The following is a 15,579-nucleotide window of genomic DNA, read 5'->3' on the forward strand; positions in this document are numbered from 1 at the left end:
TATTCCGACCATAAATCGAATTTATTTATTTCCATGTATATTGATTTACCGTTCCGGTGGATTCGCGCTCCGTTCGGATCGAAATGGCGCGCGCGCGCGCGCGCCCGTTCTTCAAAGGACTCCGCCGGAGTTAGAGGATTGGTCCCGAAATTGAAACAGGCCGCGCCATCAAACGGCCGGCGCCGTGACGTAAAACCAAATACAGTCTCCGAACCGCAGAATGAGAAAGGAAAAAAAGAACCCGCGAGCGAGGCCCACCAAGGCATGTCCTTGAGCTTTTATCGGCGAGCCACCAAGCTTTTTGAAGAATTGCCGCAAACAGATCAAATCGGTGAAGATACACACGGCACACGGCAGTGAGCCTCCGGGTGGACTCCGGAATCAAAGTAAAAGCCTCCCCACGATGGGCCCGTGGTTAATGGAAAACAGGACCACGGCAAAGGACACCGGAAATCACGTCCACCGTTCGCTCGGTCGTGTAGCGCCCGCTCGGGATCGGAGGTGGGCACGGAACCGAAAAAATCAGTCAATAAAAGTCCCGCAAATCTCAATATCAATGTCGCGCATCTGTCTTTCGGGGAGCGGCCGTTCCCTGGGCCCATTCCGTTCCCCACTGCTGCCAGTGCCGTGCGGTCCCCGAGCGTATTGACTCTCGGTATTTGTACAACGCCCACCACAGAGAGTCGTTGCGCCGTTCTGGCGGGGGGCCGAATGGATGAAGTGAAGGCCGGATCCTTTTCCAGGGGGCCTACGGCCCTACGGTGCCACGGTTCCGAGTGGGGCGAATTTCAATTTCAAGGCGTGACGCACAGACCCAGGCAGTGGGAATAAATTCCACAACGCGTCCCACCGTCGAGAACGCGAAAGCATTGGCCGCGGAGCCATCAGATAGCGTGTGAAAATTAAGGGACTTTCACTTCCCCGTTTTTTTGGTGAGGTTAGAGTTCGCGGCGCTGACTCTGGCGTCTTTTTCCGCCTTTAAAGCGCAAGTGGAGCCCTTCTTTTAGGCGCACCCAGAACTTGCGCGAGAGAACCAGCACGAGCGAGCGAGCGAGAGAGAGAAAGGAAGCGACACAGAACGAGAGAGAGAGAGAGAGAGCGAGAGAAGGACCCGTCTGACTACTAACACCATCGGACACACCCCGGAAAAGCCCGGCGGAGCCACTTGCCCCACACGGGAGCCGAGCCGAGAGGGTAACTGGCACCGGCGGAAAAAAAGGATCCACACCCCGCGCAGGGCGGCCCCACATAATGTTGCGATATAAATAATTCATGACCCCCGGTGGCACCGGCAGACACCGGGGGGACACCGCGCGGCCCCCCGCGGAAAGGAAAGTGGATGGTATTTAAAGAATGTAATAAATACAAACCTCTTTCAGCCTGCGTTTCTGCCGGCCAATGGACGGACTCACGGGACTCTCTAAAGTGGCTTCGTCGTCTTGGGGAGGAAGGGGCGCCGTTCCGTCCGCCTGTCCTTTGTTGGTTTATGTTTATTTTTTATCTCCTTTTGATCGCTCTACTACCGCCGCCGCCGCCGCCGCTGAGTAGTCCACTTTTTCCGGTGCTCCTGGACTCGTGCTGCTGGACCCCCGGATCGTCCTCATCAGCATACCTCCTCCTACGGTCCGCGGCACACTCTCTCTCTCTCTCTCACCAAATACTGGGTGAAGAATTCAGATTTACGCACTACTTCAATTATAGGCACCACCAACGAGGACCTTCTACTACGCAGGGCACAGGGCAGTGGCTATAGGGTTCAATTGTCTGCCCCTCTGCGATAGAGTTCGATTTGCGCACGGGTCCTTGCCCTCCGACTGCCCACGGGGTTTGATTTTCAACGGAACCGAGTTCGGGTCTTCCAGGAGCTTCCAGTCCTGGGGTTGATGGCGGCCACATTCACCGCGGCACTAGAGAATCATTTAATCACACTTCTTTCACGAAACACGGTTCAAACACATTTGGCACTGGTTCACGGTCGTCCAGGGGTGTACGTGCGGCCCCTACCAAATGCGGCCCACACCCTCTCCCGTGTAAGTCACGGCGCGTGGCACACGTAGTCGACGCACTGTGCGAAGGGACACCCTACTCTGGCAGCCGGGTTCGGTGACAAAACGCACAAACCGATCCAATGTTACGAAACATCCAGCTCCGACTAATCTTCTCTCTCTCGGAGCGTCGGCCTGCCGCCTAGCATCGCGCCCAGCTTCGCCCTTTTGCGCCGCACACCAACACACCAACAGCCGGACGGACGGACGGACGGGCAGCAGCAGCCAGGACACGATCTTCGTGGCTTCCTTGTCCTGCTTCCTGCTGCCACCACTACTAGCACCCTGCTATGGTAACGGCCACCACCACCACCAACAACGGCACAACGTGGCACCCTCGGAACCGTGCAGTAACACGGCGTAGGCCCCGGGACGAACCCGAGCCCCGAGCAGTGTCCTGGGCACGAAGGAACACGATCCCTCTCTCTCTCTCTCGCTCTCTTTTCGGAGGACCTTTCGCTTCGGTGGCTCTCTTCCGCTGGCCGTTCACGTGTTCCAAGGATACGTTCTGCCGTTCGCTCTCCGAATGTTACTTCCTAGTGGCGCAAATAAGGATTGAGGAGTCCTTTCCAAATACAACCATTCTATTTTTGGTCTTTCAAACGAGTCCCTTTCGTATTGGAGCACAAATCTCTCTCACTGTTCTGTTCCCATCCAGCGAACCAACCAAGCTGGTGGTTCGGGTCTTGGCTAAGTTCGCCCCGAAAGAGTTGGGCGAAAAATCCTGACCGGTTCACTCTCCCCCCTAAGGACATTCGAATGAACCCCTCCCACCAGAGAACGCGGGCGAAGAGAATCGTCCTCCCGCACACGGCGCGCGTGTCGGAGGGTTTCGTTAAGTTTTTCCCCGTTTTCCGACCGCGAATGGTGAGAAAATTCACCCAACCGAATAGCTGAAATACCAATTACCTTGGACCGAAAAAGTAGTGGGGATGTTCTCGCCGACAGTGGGGATGAAATATTTCACGGCCCGAGGTGAACCCGACAGGACTTCGTCGCACTGGAGGATACCGGTCGGCAGCTCCGATGGCAACAGTTTCTTAGAACAATTATTACAAAACTAACAACAGCTCAGTGTAGTCGAGGTCCAATGAGACCAAAACAACAACAGTAGGATTGACGCCTTAATGGGAAATCCCAGCGCATCGGTACCGATAAGTAATCGCTGCTATTTCACGGGGTGCCACTTCGTCTACTTGGGCTATCAGTGATGCCCTCAAGCGAACTACTCGGCAGCTCCTTTGAATCGGTTTTCTGGAACTTCGCCTGAGGTGAATGCTTCTCTGGGTCTATTAAACGGACAGACGTACGTCGGAATTACCCTACTAATTCGACAAACAGTCAACAATCTTAGAACAACACGTCTGTCCGGAGGACCGGTATCTTTGTGTAGGAAACAATTCACTCGCTCAACAACGTGACTCACTGTTTCCTAGGAGGAAAAGAATAAATAAACAATCTGCTAAACGATCATACTCCGATCACGTAAATGCTCTAAAAGCGCGAATTGTTGCTTCCACAACAATCGTCGATCGTCGAGTGTATTTCTCACGCGCACATCTGAGCCGCAGTAAATGTGAGCGTGTGGACCTCCTGTGGCCGCCGGCTTTAAGATCGCGACCGATCGCGTCATGATCGTCACTAATGTTCCAACTGCCCATCGCTACTACTCCGTGTGGTTAGTTGTGTTGGTTATGGCCAGCGGTCGCAGAGCGAGTTCAAGATGCTAACCAATATAAGCGACTGGCCAACGGTCCGAGGGCACAGAACGTTCGCGGAGTTCCTGCCGAACGCAGCACTTTCTTGAAGGTAGGTTCCCGACAAGCAATTTTTTTTTTTGCAGCAAAGTGATTGGAAAGACGTAGCCCAGATCTGTGCGAAAAGTGACGCGATGGCGTGGGGAAATGGAACGAAAGTGTTAGGTGCGAATGCGTACGGCACGGAACCTTGGGCGTATCAGCGCGATCGTTTAGCACTTAGAGCACCCAATCAACGGTGAAGGCTACCGGGGTCATCGGCAATGTAAAACATCTCGTACGAGGGCGCAGATAAGCGTATTTACGTCGAAAGCACCATTCCGTTGAGAGAATCCAGCAGGAAGGGCACTTGCTCCTGGACTAGAGTTTGTGAACCAAAACCATATATTGTTTCCTTTCTCAGCTCACAAAATGGCCGGCTCGATCGTGCGTTCCTTCCTGTTGGTGGCCCTGTGTGCCCTGGTCTACGGTGCCACGGTGCCAAGTGGACCGGCCGGTAAGAAGCTGAGCATCCCCGCGTTCAATAACGCCGGCAAGACGGTGGGTGTTGAAGTGTGGCGTGTGGAAAACTTTCAACCCGTCGCCGTGCCGAAGGGCGAACATGGAAAGTTCTACAACGGCGATTCGTACATCGTGCTGAACGTAAGTTACGGAGCGGTCGATCTGAGAGGTCTGAAGACTAAAGTATTTCATTCCCACGACAGACGAAAGAGGATAAAAAGAAGGTCAAGTCCTACGACATCCACTTCTGGCTTGGCTCCAAGACCACGCAGGACGAGGCAGGCTCGGCGGCGATCCTGTCCGTGCAGCTCGACGATCAGCTGAACGGAGTCCCAGTGCAACACCGTGAGGTGGAGAGCTCCGAGTCGGATCTGTTCCTGAGCTACTTCAAGGGAACGGTCAAGTACCTGGAAGGTGGCGTCGCCAGTGGCTTCAAGCACGTCACCACCAACGACCCCGGCGCGAAGCGACTCTTCCACATCAAGGGCTCGAAAAACATTCGTGCCCGTCAGGTCGAGCTGGCCGTTTCGGCGATGAACAAGGGCGATTGCTTCGTGCTGGATGCCGGCCGTGACATCTACGTGTACGTCGGGCCGAATGCGGGTCGCGTCGAGAAGCTGAAGGCCATCAGCTTCGCGAACGATCTGCGCGATCAGGACCATGCCGGGCGGGCGAAGGTTCAGATTGTGGACGAGTTTTCGACGCTCACCGATCAGGAGCAGTTCTTTACGGTGCTTGGATCCGGATCGCCATCGCTCGTGCCGGACGCGGAAACGGCCCCGGCTGACGCGGCGTTCGAGAAAACGGATGCCGCTCGGGTGCAGCTGTATCGCGTGACGGACTCCAAAGGAAAGCTGGCGGTCGAGCCGATCAACGAGAAGCCGTTGAAGCAGGAATCACTGAAACCGGAAGACTCGTACATCCTGGATACCGGCAGCGGACTGTACGTGTGGATCGGCAAGGGTTCGACGCAGCAAGAGAAAACACAAGCGTTCGTCAAGGCGCAGGAGTTTATTGGCTCCAAGAAGTACCCGGCGTGGACGGCGGTCGAGAGGATCGTACAGAACGCGGAAACGGCACCGTTTAAGCACTACTTCCAGACCTGGCGCAACGCCGGATCGTCCCAGTCCCGCTTGGTGTAGGCCGGTTCGGTACAGAACATCAGTTTATTGAAGAACATAATAAACATCCGTAGAAACGGTTAGAGAAGTAACGCAAAGTATACCTTTTAGAAAGCTGAACTGTATTGAGAAAGGACATTCGGAGTCACGTTTGTCCATCAACTCACTCGGTCGTTATGATGTTTTAATTGGACTCTCGCGAAGGTCACCGTAATAGGTGCGAGGCGTCGTAACGCGCCAAAGAAACTGTCCGCTGCCGGCAGGGAAATTATTTTAATTCCCCTCATACATCATCCCTGCCTTGAGGGCATCGATTGAACGAGAGACCGCTTAATTGGTTCGACTATCATTCCATTAACTCACCGTACTTTGACTGCTGAATGTCATCATTTAATTACACCGCCATACAAACTAGGCGCCCGGTTATTAGAAGAATGATCTCATTCTGCGAAAGTCAACCTCAGGGACCAGAAACTCATAGATAGCTCCCCGAAAGATCAACAAACCGACGGGGAAACTGCTGGCGGAACCACCATGAAAATCGTTAGATAAAGTTCCAGTTTCACCATCCACCGGGTTTGGTATGGGCATCAAAACTCGGGCTTCGCTTCACCTATTTTAAGCCCTTCTAGGGTGATCTATCAAATGTTTGGATTTAAAACTAGTGATTACTTGAACATTGTAAAAACCTTGATATTTACGAAATGGGACGGGGAGAATTGGGAAATATTGAAAACTTATTAAGTGATGAGTCTTCAGCTCAAACTGTACGAAATTTGAAAAGTTTATTTGTTTGGAGAAAAGGAGGGAATGAGTTTGAAGGAACTAAGCCTAAATGAACTCATGTCCACCTCGGTTAACACTAGAACCCTATACCACCGTTTTCAATAGAGTGAGGGTATGCCATATATGATATACTCTTTTATTCGTTTATTAATAACAAACGGCTTAGTATTTTTGAAAGCTTGATTTTTTATTTGAAAGGTGCATTCAAGACATTTTTTATGAAAAACAATGTTGAATGTTGACCACGACTGCCTTAAAGGTCGATTACTAACATTAGATCGACCTAATTTTGAGTACATTTTCGATTGTCTCTGGCCCTATCTCGGCAATAGCAATTCGAATTTGGGACTAGAGGCGGTCAATAGAATGAGATTTTCAAATATCGCACCGCTTAAGTTGAAGACCTACCACTTTGGAAATAAGTTTTTCATATTCATAGTTAAATAATTCATAGTTAAAAGTGCAAGCATCGAAAAATATTAACCCGGTTGTTTCTTATAACCAAATGAAAAAGCGTATCGTATATGGCTCACCCCTGCACCAGTATAAATGACCGGTGTGGTATATCTAGTGTTAATAAGCATTATTACACAATTAATTTAATTTAAACTATGATGCATGGGCAAGTTCCTAAAATGTCCATTTCGACGCTTTGAATTACCAATCGGCTGGATGTGCCAACCGTTCGTCCATCACTGTTAAACACGCGAACCCGCTCACGGCGCTGACGCATCTTCGTGCTCTGCGGCTCTCTCGGTCGGCTCCGTTCCGACGGCCAACGGGCGCGCGAAGGTAGGGATCCAGCGCCCGGCTGTGCTCACGTGCCAGCCATCGGCCACCACCACCGCCGCCAGTCCCTCACAAGTACAAGTTCAAGCTCAGACGCGATGCTATCCGCGTTTAACGGGTTAGCGCCGCGAAGCGGGAGGGTTGAGGCAGCGAACCGATATCAACACACCGACAGACACCAACGACGCGCTACAAATGCCGGTTCCGACCGAGCGGAATGGTACAGTTCCGCTTTAGTGGTCGCGTGCTGCGGATGCTTGACTTTGCTCCTGAAGTGCCTAGTGTTTTGAGGGGGGGTCCATTACGAGATCGATACAGTGTTTGTGGTTAGTGTTTGCTGTTGCCTTCAACACACCGTTCGAGTGATCCCCAGATCCGGCCCGAGCTGAAATACGATCACCACCCGCAACATGCATCCCGCCTTCGACGATGCCGGTACCAAAAAAGGGCTCGAAGTGTGGAGAATCGAGGTGAATAGAAGGTTCTACATCGCAACAAAAAAAACTGTTACACCCAAAAACAGGTTCTCAATCGGTGTCCGTATCGGATATTCCAAAGAACCCTTTTTTCGCGACATCGTGCGAATTTTAGGCGCAGCATTTCGCGTCTCAGCGCATAGTGCGTGACCGTGACCGTGGGCCGATGGTTTCGGTTCCACGTTGGCAGTTCACCATTTCCGGCTGGTTTCGTTTGTGGTTTGGGGACTCGAAAAAAATCGATTTCTGCTCGTCTCTGCTGTCACGCTTCGTCACGGAGCCAACCCGGACATCTGGGAGGCAGACGACATAACCAGCGGCGCCATCGACGCGGTCCCCAGAGGACTGTGTGTTGCCACACACCAGTGGGTAATCGGCACTATCTAATCCCCATCGCAAGCTGCTAACCGGGCTGACTCACAATGACATGGAAATGGTACAATGTTATCACACGTTGTTGGTCAGACCGATAATTATTCTAGTTGTCCGCCAGAAAACGGTTACGGCAAACCATTAGAACCTGGTCTGCAACGCTCAGCTTCCGATCGATTCGGCTTGGTTGTTATAAAAATAGAATCCTTTGGAGGCATTCGTCCATTGCCGCCGCATAAGACAGATGTGCGGGTGAATTGGGGGAGTGTTGTTAATGTTTATGGTGCGCACATTAGTCACGCCCTAGAATATAAATCAAACGGTTGTCAGCTTGCGACCATATGATCTGGTCCGGGAAAGTGTAGAACCTCATTTCACGAGGTAAAACCATGACACATATTTTTCGGGACGCAACGTTCCGATGCGCGCATATTACTTCGAGTATAAGGTTCTTCGACGGTTTACGTGTCATCCCCGAAGCCCCCTCCCGGCCAGATAAGATAAGATCATATCGAACACGAATAGTACGTTATCTTGCCGTGGCTGAAAGGTACACACTGTTTTTTTTCGCAGCGAATTTCCTGCGTAACCTACGTGCGATCAATTTAAACCATTCCCTCGAGCTAATGTAAACGCAGACGGAGCGGGCCGGTCTGGGTCTGTGCCGGTTTATTGCTGGCCGTTAATGCGCTAAACATTCCGTCCGGAATTAAAGTCCACCGAATGTTGGGGCAACGGATTCTGTTCAACGGTTCCACATGGTAGACCCCAGCTCGCCTCAAGGTTGTGAAGGCCAAACTAACGCCTCTCGCAGGCAGCGAAGCACAACCGCTTGAGTCATGGGAAATCCGATGTCCACAACCGGCGCATGATTGTTTTACGCCACGGCAGAGCGAGAACTAAGACGGTGGAATGTCCAGATTTAAATTTTTCCAACTGACACAAACCATGTGATTCATTCGCTTCGTTTCGCTCGCCAGAACTTCGAACCTGTTCCGGTGCCGGTGAAGGAATACGGGAAGTTCTACACCGGCGACTCCTACATCGTGCTGAACGTAAGTTAGACGAGTTCCCACCCCAGTGTGCCACTGTCATTCCCACCTCCCCGTTCCTTCCGGCAGACTAAAGAATCCAAAAGCGGAATACTTTCGTGGGACGTACACTTCTGGCTGGGGCTCGAAACGTCGCAAGACGAGGCCGGTTCCGCAGCGATACTGACCGTGCAGCTGGATGATCGCCACAACGGTGCCCCGGTTCAGCACCGCGAGGTCCAGGACCACGAGGGATCGCTGTTCCTCAGCTACTTCCCGGGGGGCGTCCGGTACGCTGCCGGCGGTGTCAAGAGTGGCTTCAACGAGGTCGAAACGAATGCGGCCGGCGAGAAGCGCATGTTCCAGGTGAAGGGTGCCAAAAATGTCCGTGTCCGCCAGGTGCCCCTGACGATCGGTTCGATGAACCGGGGCGACTGTTTCATCCTGGATGCTGGCTACGATATCTACGTGTACGTCGGGGCGTCGGCCAAGCGGGTCGAGAAGATTAAGGCGATCAGCGCGGCGAATCAAATTCGCGATCAGGATCATGCGGGTCGGGCCAAGCTGCACATTCTCGGTATGTTTCTGGGCCACCGTGTGCCGGGTGAGTTCAATGCTGTTTAATGTTTCGAATTTTGCAGATGAATTTGCGAGCTCTTCGGAGCAGCAGGAGTTCTTCGACGTGCTGGGTGAAGGGTCCCCCGATGAGGTGGCCGAAGAAAGTGAGTCCGATGAGGCGTACGAGAAGACAGACACTGGGGCCATCACACTTTACCACGTGTCCGACGCCAGTGGAGCGCTGGAAATCAACGCCATCGGAGAGCGGCCCCTGAAGCAGTCCATGTTGGATTCAAATGTAAGGTGTTCCGGAGGCAAACCGGCGTCGTTCATCAACCGTTCGTTTTAATCCAGCAGGACTGCTACATTCTGGATTCTGGGGCCGGCAGTATTTACGTGTGGATCGGTAAGGGAGCCACCGGTCAGGAGCGCTCGCAGGCGATGGTCAAGGCACAGGAGTTTATCACCGTCAAGGGTTACCCGGTCCATACCGCGGTGCACCGGGTGGTGGAGAACGGGGAAACGACCGACTTCAAGCAGTTCTTCTCGAGCTGGCGCGATCAAGGTGTCACGTACAGCTACCTCATTCAGACGGCCCTCGGCGACGGGGACGAATCGGACGCTGATGCCGAGTTTGATGCGGAGATCTTGCATACGCTCAAGAAGAACGGTGGCCGGGCGCTAGGATTCATGCCGGACAACGGTCAGGGTGACGTGGAGATCTGGCGCGTCGAGGGTTATGAGCTGGCCGCGGTCGATCCGTCGGCGTACGGAATGTTCTTCGCCGGTGACTCGTATCTCGTGCGCTACGAGTACAGCGAGAAGAGCGGTGGCCGTGGCTACATCGTGTACTACTGGCAGGGCAAAACATCGTCGACGAGTGAGAAGGGTGCGTCGGCCATGCACGCCGTGCGGCTCGATGATGAGGTCAACGGCAAGGCTATCCTCGTGCGGGCCTCGCAAGGTAACGAACCGCGACACTTTATGAAGCTGTTCAAGGGCAAGATGGTAACCTTCCTCGGGGACTACGATAAGCAGGAGCGCGGTTCCGACACGAGACTGTTCCGTGTGCGGGGAACCTGTGCCGATGATGTGCGGGCCGAGGAGCTACTTCCGAGCGCTTCCTCGCTCGCATCGGACGATGTGTTCATCGTGGTAACGCCGGCCACCACGTACCTTTGGCACGGCGTTGGAGCATCGGATTTGGAGAAGGAAATGGCATCGGCCGTTGCGGGTTCTATTGCCCCCGGTACGGAAGTCGCTATCACGGACGAAGGCTCCGAAACGGGCGAATTCTGGGAGGCACTGGGCGGAGAAGCGGACTACGATCGTGAGCTCGATCCGCCGGGAGCACCGTTCCTGTCGGCGAGACTGTTCCACTGCCGCATCCTGTACAACAAGAAACTGCGCGTCGAAGAGGTCCCGCACTTCGAGCAGGAGGTCTGACTAGGGGACAACGGCTGACAAGTTGAACTGGGATGTCTAACCGCTCGATATTTCGCCTTCTTTCAACAGGATCTGAACGTGGATGATGTGATGGTGCTGGACGGTGGTGATGAAATCTACTGCTGGGTCGGCAACGGCGCAACGGAGGAAGAGCGCACCAAATCGACCGACATGGCCCGCCAGTACATCCGTACGGATCCTTCCGACCGTTCGGAGGAGACGGTCCCGATCGTCACCCTCAAGCAGGGCGCCGAGCCAAGAAGCTTCAAGCGACTGTTCCCCAGCTGGGACGATGGCTTCTGGGAGGTTAGTCACTAGTGCTCCGGCGTGCATGGAAGGATTCTCTTGAGCGCGAACCCGACACACTAACACTACACAGAGCCAGAGCCGCAGTCCTACTTCTACCCTGTAACACGCTTCTACCCCGGGCAACCCGTACTTTAACCCGACGATTTCGAAACGCATCTACTAGAACAATCTGTCCTGAATCTGTCTCGAAACTCTAGCTTTTCTCAGCTTCTGCACACCACACCATGTAGTATTCGGAGTGTGCAACCTACCCTCCAAAATGGCCAACCGATAGTAAGCATTTCTCCTTTTATTTCTCTCTTGCAGTCACAATTGTCATACGAAGCGTTCAGACAGCAAATGTTGGAAGCAAACCAATAGGCTGCACGAAACGCATCAATCACCACGCATTCATCACACCCCTTTGAAGACGATCCTCTCGTACGATCGCATATATTTTCTTTTATTCCTACAAGCGCACAAGCAAACGAAATAAAAATGTTTACTGAATGTTGCTCCTTCCGTGTCGAGTCCACGTTAAGTTGATGACTACCGACGTTGAAGTAATACCGTCGAAATTAAAACTACGATCGAGGTTCCGCGGGAATTGGCGATGCTGCGCTCCTTTATTGATATGTTTATATGTGCGTAACATTTGGTTTGGGTTTCGGGTATGCTTCGCGGTTGCCGGCTTCTAGGCGCACCGGCGATCGGCGATCGCGGATCTATTCCGCTTCGTGGACGTCGTTGTGAAACGCGTCGACCGTTTCATCGTTCGTGAGCTTTTCGCGCAACTCGACGCACTTTTCCGACCCATCGCGGAGCTCCTCCGGGCAGGTCAGGGCAAACTGGCGCCACAGACAAAACACAAACTCGAAACCCTCCGGATTGCACTTGGCCTCGTCGCTGGGCTGGAAATCGGCGTGAGCTACGTCGACCGTATCGAAACACTGTTTGACGAACCCGTCCAGCAGCGGCACCTTCCACTCGATCGAGCTCATGTGCTCCCGCACCGCCTCGGCCAGATCGGTGTGTACCAGCGCCCCGTTTTCGTCGGCAATGCCCTCCTTCTTCGCGATGCACTCGGTGATGCAGTTTAGATTTTCACGGCTCTTGACGACCTCCTCGTCTGAAATAGCACTCCGGTTAGCTCCGTGGACCGGGCACAGTAACCAAGATTCTACTCACGGGGCACTCCGTCCAGGCCTAAATCCTTCATGCATTCATCGCGGATCTCCTCGAACTTGGCGTGGACTTCGGACGTGTCGAACCCATCGTTGCAACAGCGCATGGAAGCTCCACGACGCAGACGAGCACCGATCGCGGCACGATCGAATCGGGCACTGACGGCTGCTACCACCATTAAGGTGACCAAAATCAGAACTTTTCCCATCCTGAACACGATGCACCACCTTTCGGACCGATTTGTGACCAATCCCGACTCCGGCCGATGCATTTATAGTTCCCCCGCGAGGGAGCTTGTAATTGTCAACCGAGAAGCTCATCATCAGTGATCGCACCGATTGTGACTTAATTGTCAACTCAAGCGGACGAGTAATTGGTTGCAGGAACCGGCCATCGGCTCGGGTTTTCTCACGGTGGCTGTGATCATCTTGAGTGTGCTATCTTCCAACAACCGGAACCGGGCGCGTCGGTTGACTTCCGACACAATCAGTCTGGGCTCCGGTCCGGGTGGTTCACGGGGTGACACTTCTCCATCCCTCCGTGGCCCCACTCCGTCCCCACGTGCGGTATTCACGATGGTGAATCACGTTGACATAATCTGTTAGTAGCTTGCAAATAAACCGTTGTTTCGGGCAAACGTGAAGATGGTGGTGTTGTCGGAGACATCGGCAGATTCGTAGAAAGCAAATAAGCTACTTTGGGCACATTTGGGCATCGTGTAACAAACATCAATACGTAGAGCAAGGGTTCGGCTAATTTGCGGCTTTTGAGGATCGTTGACCTGAGGCGTAAGAAGCAAAGCAATGCATAAGGGGCGCTGCAGACACAAATCATGTCTAAACCAGACAAACTGGATGGGCCAGTTTCGCAGGCGAGGTAAATACTTTTTTACCGGTCTCATGTTACGGACAGTTCGTATGATAACAACGACCCGGAGCAGATCACCCGGACGGAGCCTAGCGGGTAAATGGTGAAGCCTAATCCGAACCACTGATCTGAAGCACATCAATCATCCTCTCGATGGCCATCCTTTTTGACGAATTGAACGAATTAGAACGACTGGTTCCTCTCAGCATGTTCTAGTTCGGCCAGTAGGAGCTAGTTGGGACGTTGGTTCAACAACAATTTGCCAATTTGCAAAAACAAGTTACGGTTCCCAAGCCCGATTCAAATTTGGCAGACATTTGATGCAAGCCAAAAGAGTGCTTCAGTCAGTTCTGTTTAGTTAAACAATATTTTGCTTCATATAATAATAATAATTCAATAAAATAATTGAATATTCTTTTCTATTGTAAGTAATTTATGGGCTTTCCAAGTCCACCATTGATGGAATATTCCAGTCCGGCCACCGTCTACAAAAGTAATTTATAATCTCGCCAGCTTACGAAGCTTCCGCAAAAGGAGACCACACGAAATGCCAAACAAGCCTCCCGATCTGTCGGCCAATAATAAGTTCAAAAGGTGGTTCCCCTAAAATTTTCCATTGACACCGGGTAAAGGCCAAAACGAACGAAGAGACGCGATGTTTAGCACATATCGTTACACATGGCGTATTTTGGATGTGGATTTTGGGTTTGTCTTCTGTCTTCCCATTCGTCGATACGGGCCAGCGGAATCATATAAATACCGCCACGGGATCATCTCAAGATTCAAATCCTAGTTAGTTCTTTCGCGGAACGGATCGTCTTGTAATACGCGCAACGGAATAAGGGCACGATGCTGAAGTTGGTGTTGTTCGTCGGTCTCGTTGGCCTCGCAGTGGCTTACGACTTCCAGGACCCGTACTACAGTAAGTGTGGCCGAGTTGGAGAAAGTGATCTGCATACTGAAAAATCTATCCTCCCTTCCTGTAGATCAGATACTTCTGGAAGACATGCTGGAAGCGTCCGAGGACAGCGTCTTGTTGGGACGGTTCCGTCGATCCGCCGGGGACTCGCTGGATGAAAAGTGCTCGCGGCGCAGCCACAAGTGCTGCAACGACGACAACGTGGAAAATGTGGACAAGATCAAGGAACTGAAGCGACAGTGCTTCGCCGAGCAACGCCTGAAGAGGAAAGAGGAACGTGAAAAGGGTAAGAAAGCGAAGTGGCTCAAACCGGGAGATCGGCGGTAACCGTCGATATCTTTACAGCGAAACAGGCACAGGTTGACGAAGCGGTCGATATGTTCTCCTGCGAGCGGGTCAACAAGACCCGGAAGGACGTAAACTGTGCCATGGAGTGCGTCGGTCGCAAGAAGAACATCGTGGCCGACGATGGATCGCTGCTGGAGGACAAGGTGCTCGAGTTTGCCAAAACCGAGATCGCACCCGAAGAGTGGCTGGCTCCCTTGGTGGCCGGTTTTGTTGACACGTGCATCAAGGAGGTCAAGGAGAAGAGCGTCAAAAGCCCGCGGGAATCCGGCCAGTGCAATCCGGAAGCGTCCGCGTTCGGCTACTGCATGTGGCGCCAGATATCGACGGCGTGTCCGAAGGAGAAGCAAATCGTAAGCCGCCGGTGCGATCGTATCCGCGAGAAGTTGGCCAACAAGGAGTCGCTGCACTACCTTCAGGCGGTCGAAGCGGTTGAAGATGTGTAGACGAACCGTGTAAGATCGTAAACGATGTTCGGACGCAAGGAACCAATTTCAATAAACTGATTCTAATACGATGACGCACTGCTTAACAGCTGACCCTTAAGCCTCCATACACTACAAATGCTTCTCAGATAAACAACGTCTTATCATACATTCAGTTGTTTTCGTGAAATTATCGAACGATAAATCCCCTTTAAGATCACAATTGCAAATCGCTGCTAGCAGCCCCGATAAAGGTGTGCCCATCGAGCGGCTCCGATTCGGATGACCTTAGGTGGGTGTGCAATAATCCGTCGAAGACAGCGACCGCCAATGTCAGGGTACCCGGCTGCATTATGCAATGGGTTCCGGATACGATTCCGGATTGATTTACAGTCATAAGGAACGCACGTGACCGTTAATACCCTCGTGACACCAAACTGCAGACGGTGCAATTCGACTGTAACTAACGACCTCACGCACCGCTATGATCGCGAACGCACTCCGTTTGCGCCAGAACAGAATTGCGGACAGTGCTCTGGTGGCAACGCTTCAATGAAGAACCTGCCGATTCTCCACACCAACCTTCGTTCGTATCAAGGCTTCGGCGAATAGCGTCACTTTCAAAAGCACTGCTACCGGCCAGCGTTTTCTTCTTCGGATGATAAAGG

The 15,579-nt window shown here is 52.6% G+C and overlaps 3 protein-coding genes across 3 annotated transcripts; 2 read left to right on the top strand and 1 right to left on the bottom strand.

Moving 5' to 3' along the window:
- Positions 1 to 3,736: 3,736 nt before the first annotated feature.
- Positions 3,737 to 11,645, top strand: LOC131205628 (gelsolin). The gene is made up of 7 exons (XM_058197812.1): positions 3,737 to 3,854; positions 4,206 to 4,444; positions 8,969 to 9,455; positions 9,520 to 9,734; positions 9,794 to 10,876; positions 10,952 to 11,188; positions 11,498 to 11,645. Exons 2-7 carry the CDS (start codon positions 4,214 to 4,216, stop codon positions 11,549 to 11,551), a joined length of 2,307 nt encoding a protein of 768 aa, XP_058053795.1. The 5' UTR covers positions 3,737 to 3,854; positions 4,206 to 4,213; the 3' UTR covers positions 11,552 to 11,645.
- Positions 11,646 to 11,774: 129 nt separating this feature from the next.
- LOC131211923 (uncharacterized) lies at positions 11,775 to 12,582 on the bottom strand. Its single transcript, XM_058205612.1, has 2 exons — positions 12,359 to 12,582; positions 11,775 to 12,299 (listed from the first exon to the last, which is right to left on the bottom strand). Exons 1-2 carry the CDS (start codon positions 12,561 to 12,563, stop codon positions 11,896 to 11,898), a joined length of 609 nt encoding a protein of 202 aa, XP_058061595.1. The 5' UTR covers positions 12,564 to 12,582; the 3' UTR covers positions 11,775 to 11,895.
- A 1,489-nt stretch (positions 12,583 to 14,071) lies between these two features.
- Positions 14,072 to 14,932, top strand: LOC131215050 (uncharacterized). The gene is made up of 3 exons (XM_058209430.1): positions 14,072 to 14,144; positions 14,209 to 14,418; positions 14,511 to 14,932. Exons 1-3 carry the CDS (start codon positions 14,072 to 14,074, stop codon positions 14,930 to 14,932), a joined length of 705 nt encoding a protein of 234 aa, XP_058065413.1.
- The last annotated feature ends 647 nt before the right edge of the window (positions 14,933 to 15,579 follow it).

This window comes from Anopheles bellator, chromosome 1, assembly GCF_943735745.2.
Source record: "Anopheles bellator chromosome 1, idAnoBellAS_SP24_06.2, whole genome shotgun sequence".
NCBI lineage: Eukaryota > Metazoa > Arthropoda > Insecta > Diptera > Culicidae > Anopheles > Anopheles bellator.

Bases quoted from the DNA above. Each gene is read 5' to 3' on its own strand.
- LOC131211923 (XM_058205612.1), bottom strand. From the start codon at position 12,563: ATGGGAAAAGTTCTGATTTTGGTCACCTTAATGGTGGTAGCAGCCGTC. The intron at 12,300-12,358 runs GTGAGTAGAATC...GTGCTATTTCAG, and splicing joins AGGCCTGGACGGAGTGCCCC to ACGAGGAGGTCGTCAAGAGC.
- LOC131215050 (XM_058209430.1), top strand. From the start codon at position 14,072: ATGCTGAAGTTGGTGTTGTTCGTCGGTCTCGTTGGCCTCGCAGTGGCT. The intron at 14,145-14,208 runs GTAAGTGTGGCC...CCCTTCCTGTAG, and splicing joins CTTCCAGGACCCGTACTACA to ATCAGATACTTCTGGAAGAC. The intron at 14,419-14,510 runs GTGAAAAGGGTA...AGGTTGACGAAG, and splicing joins CCTGAAGAGGAAAGAGGAAC to CGGTCGATATGTTCTCCTGC.
- LOC131205628 (XM_058197812.1), top strand. From the start codon at position 4,214: ATGGCCGGCTCGATCGTGCGTTCCTTCCTGTTGGTGGCCCTGTGTGCC. The intron at 4,445-8,968 runs GTAAGTTACGGA...TCCTTCCGGCAG, and splicing joins ATTCGTACATCGTGCTGAAC to ACTAAAGAATCCAAAAGCGG. The intron at 9,735-9,793 runs GTAAGGTGTTCC...TTAATCCAGCAG, and splicing joins AGTCCATGTTGGATTCAAAT to GACTGCTACATTCTGGATTC.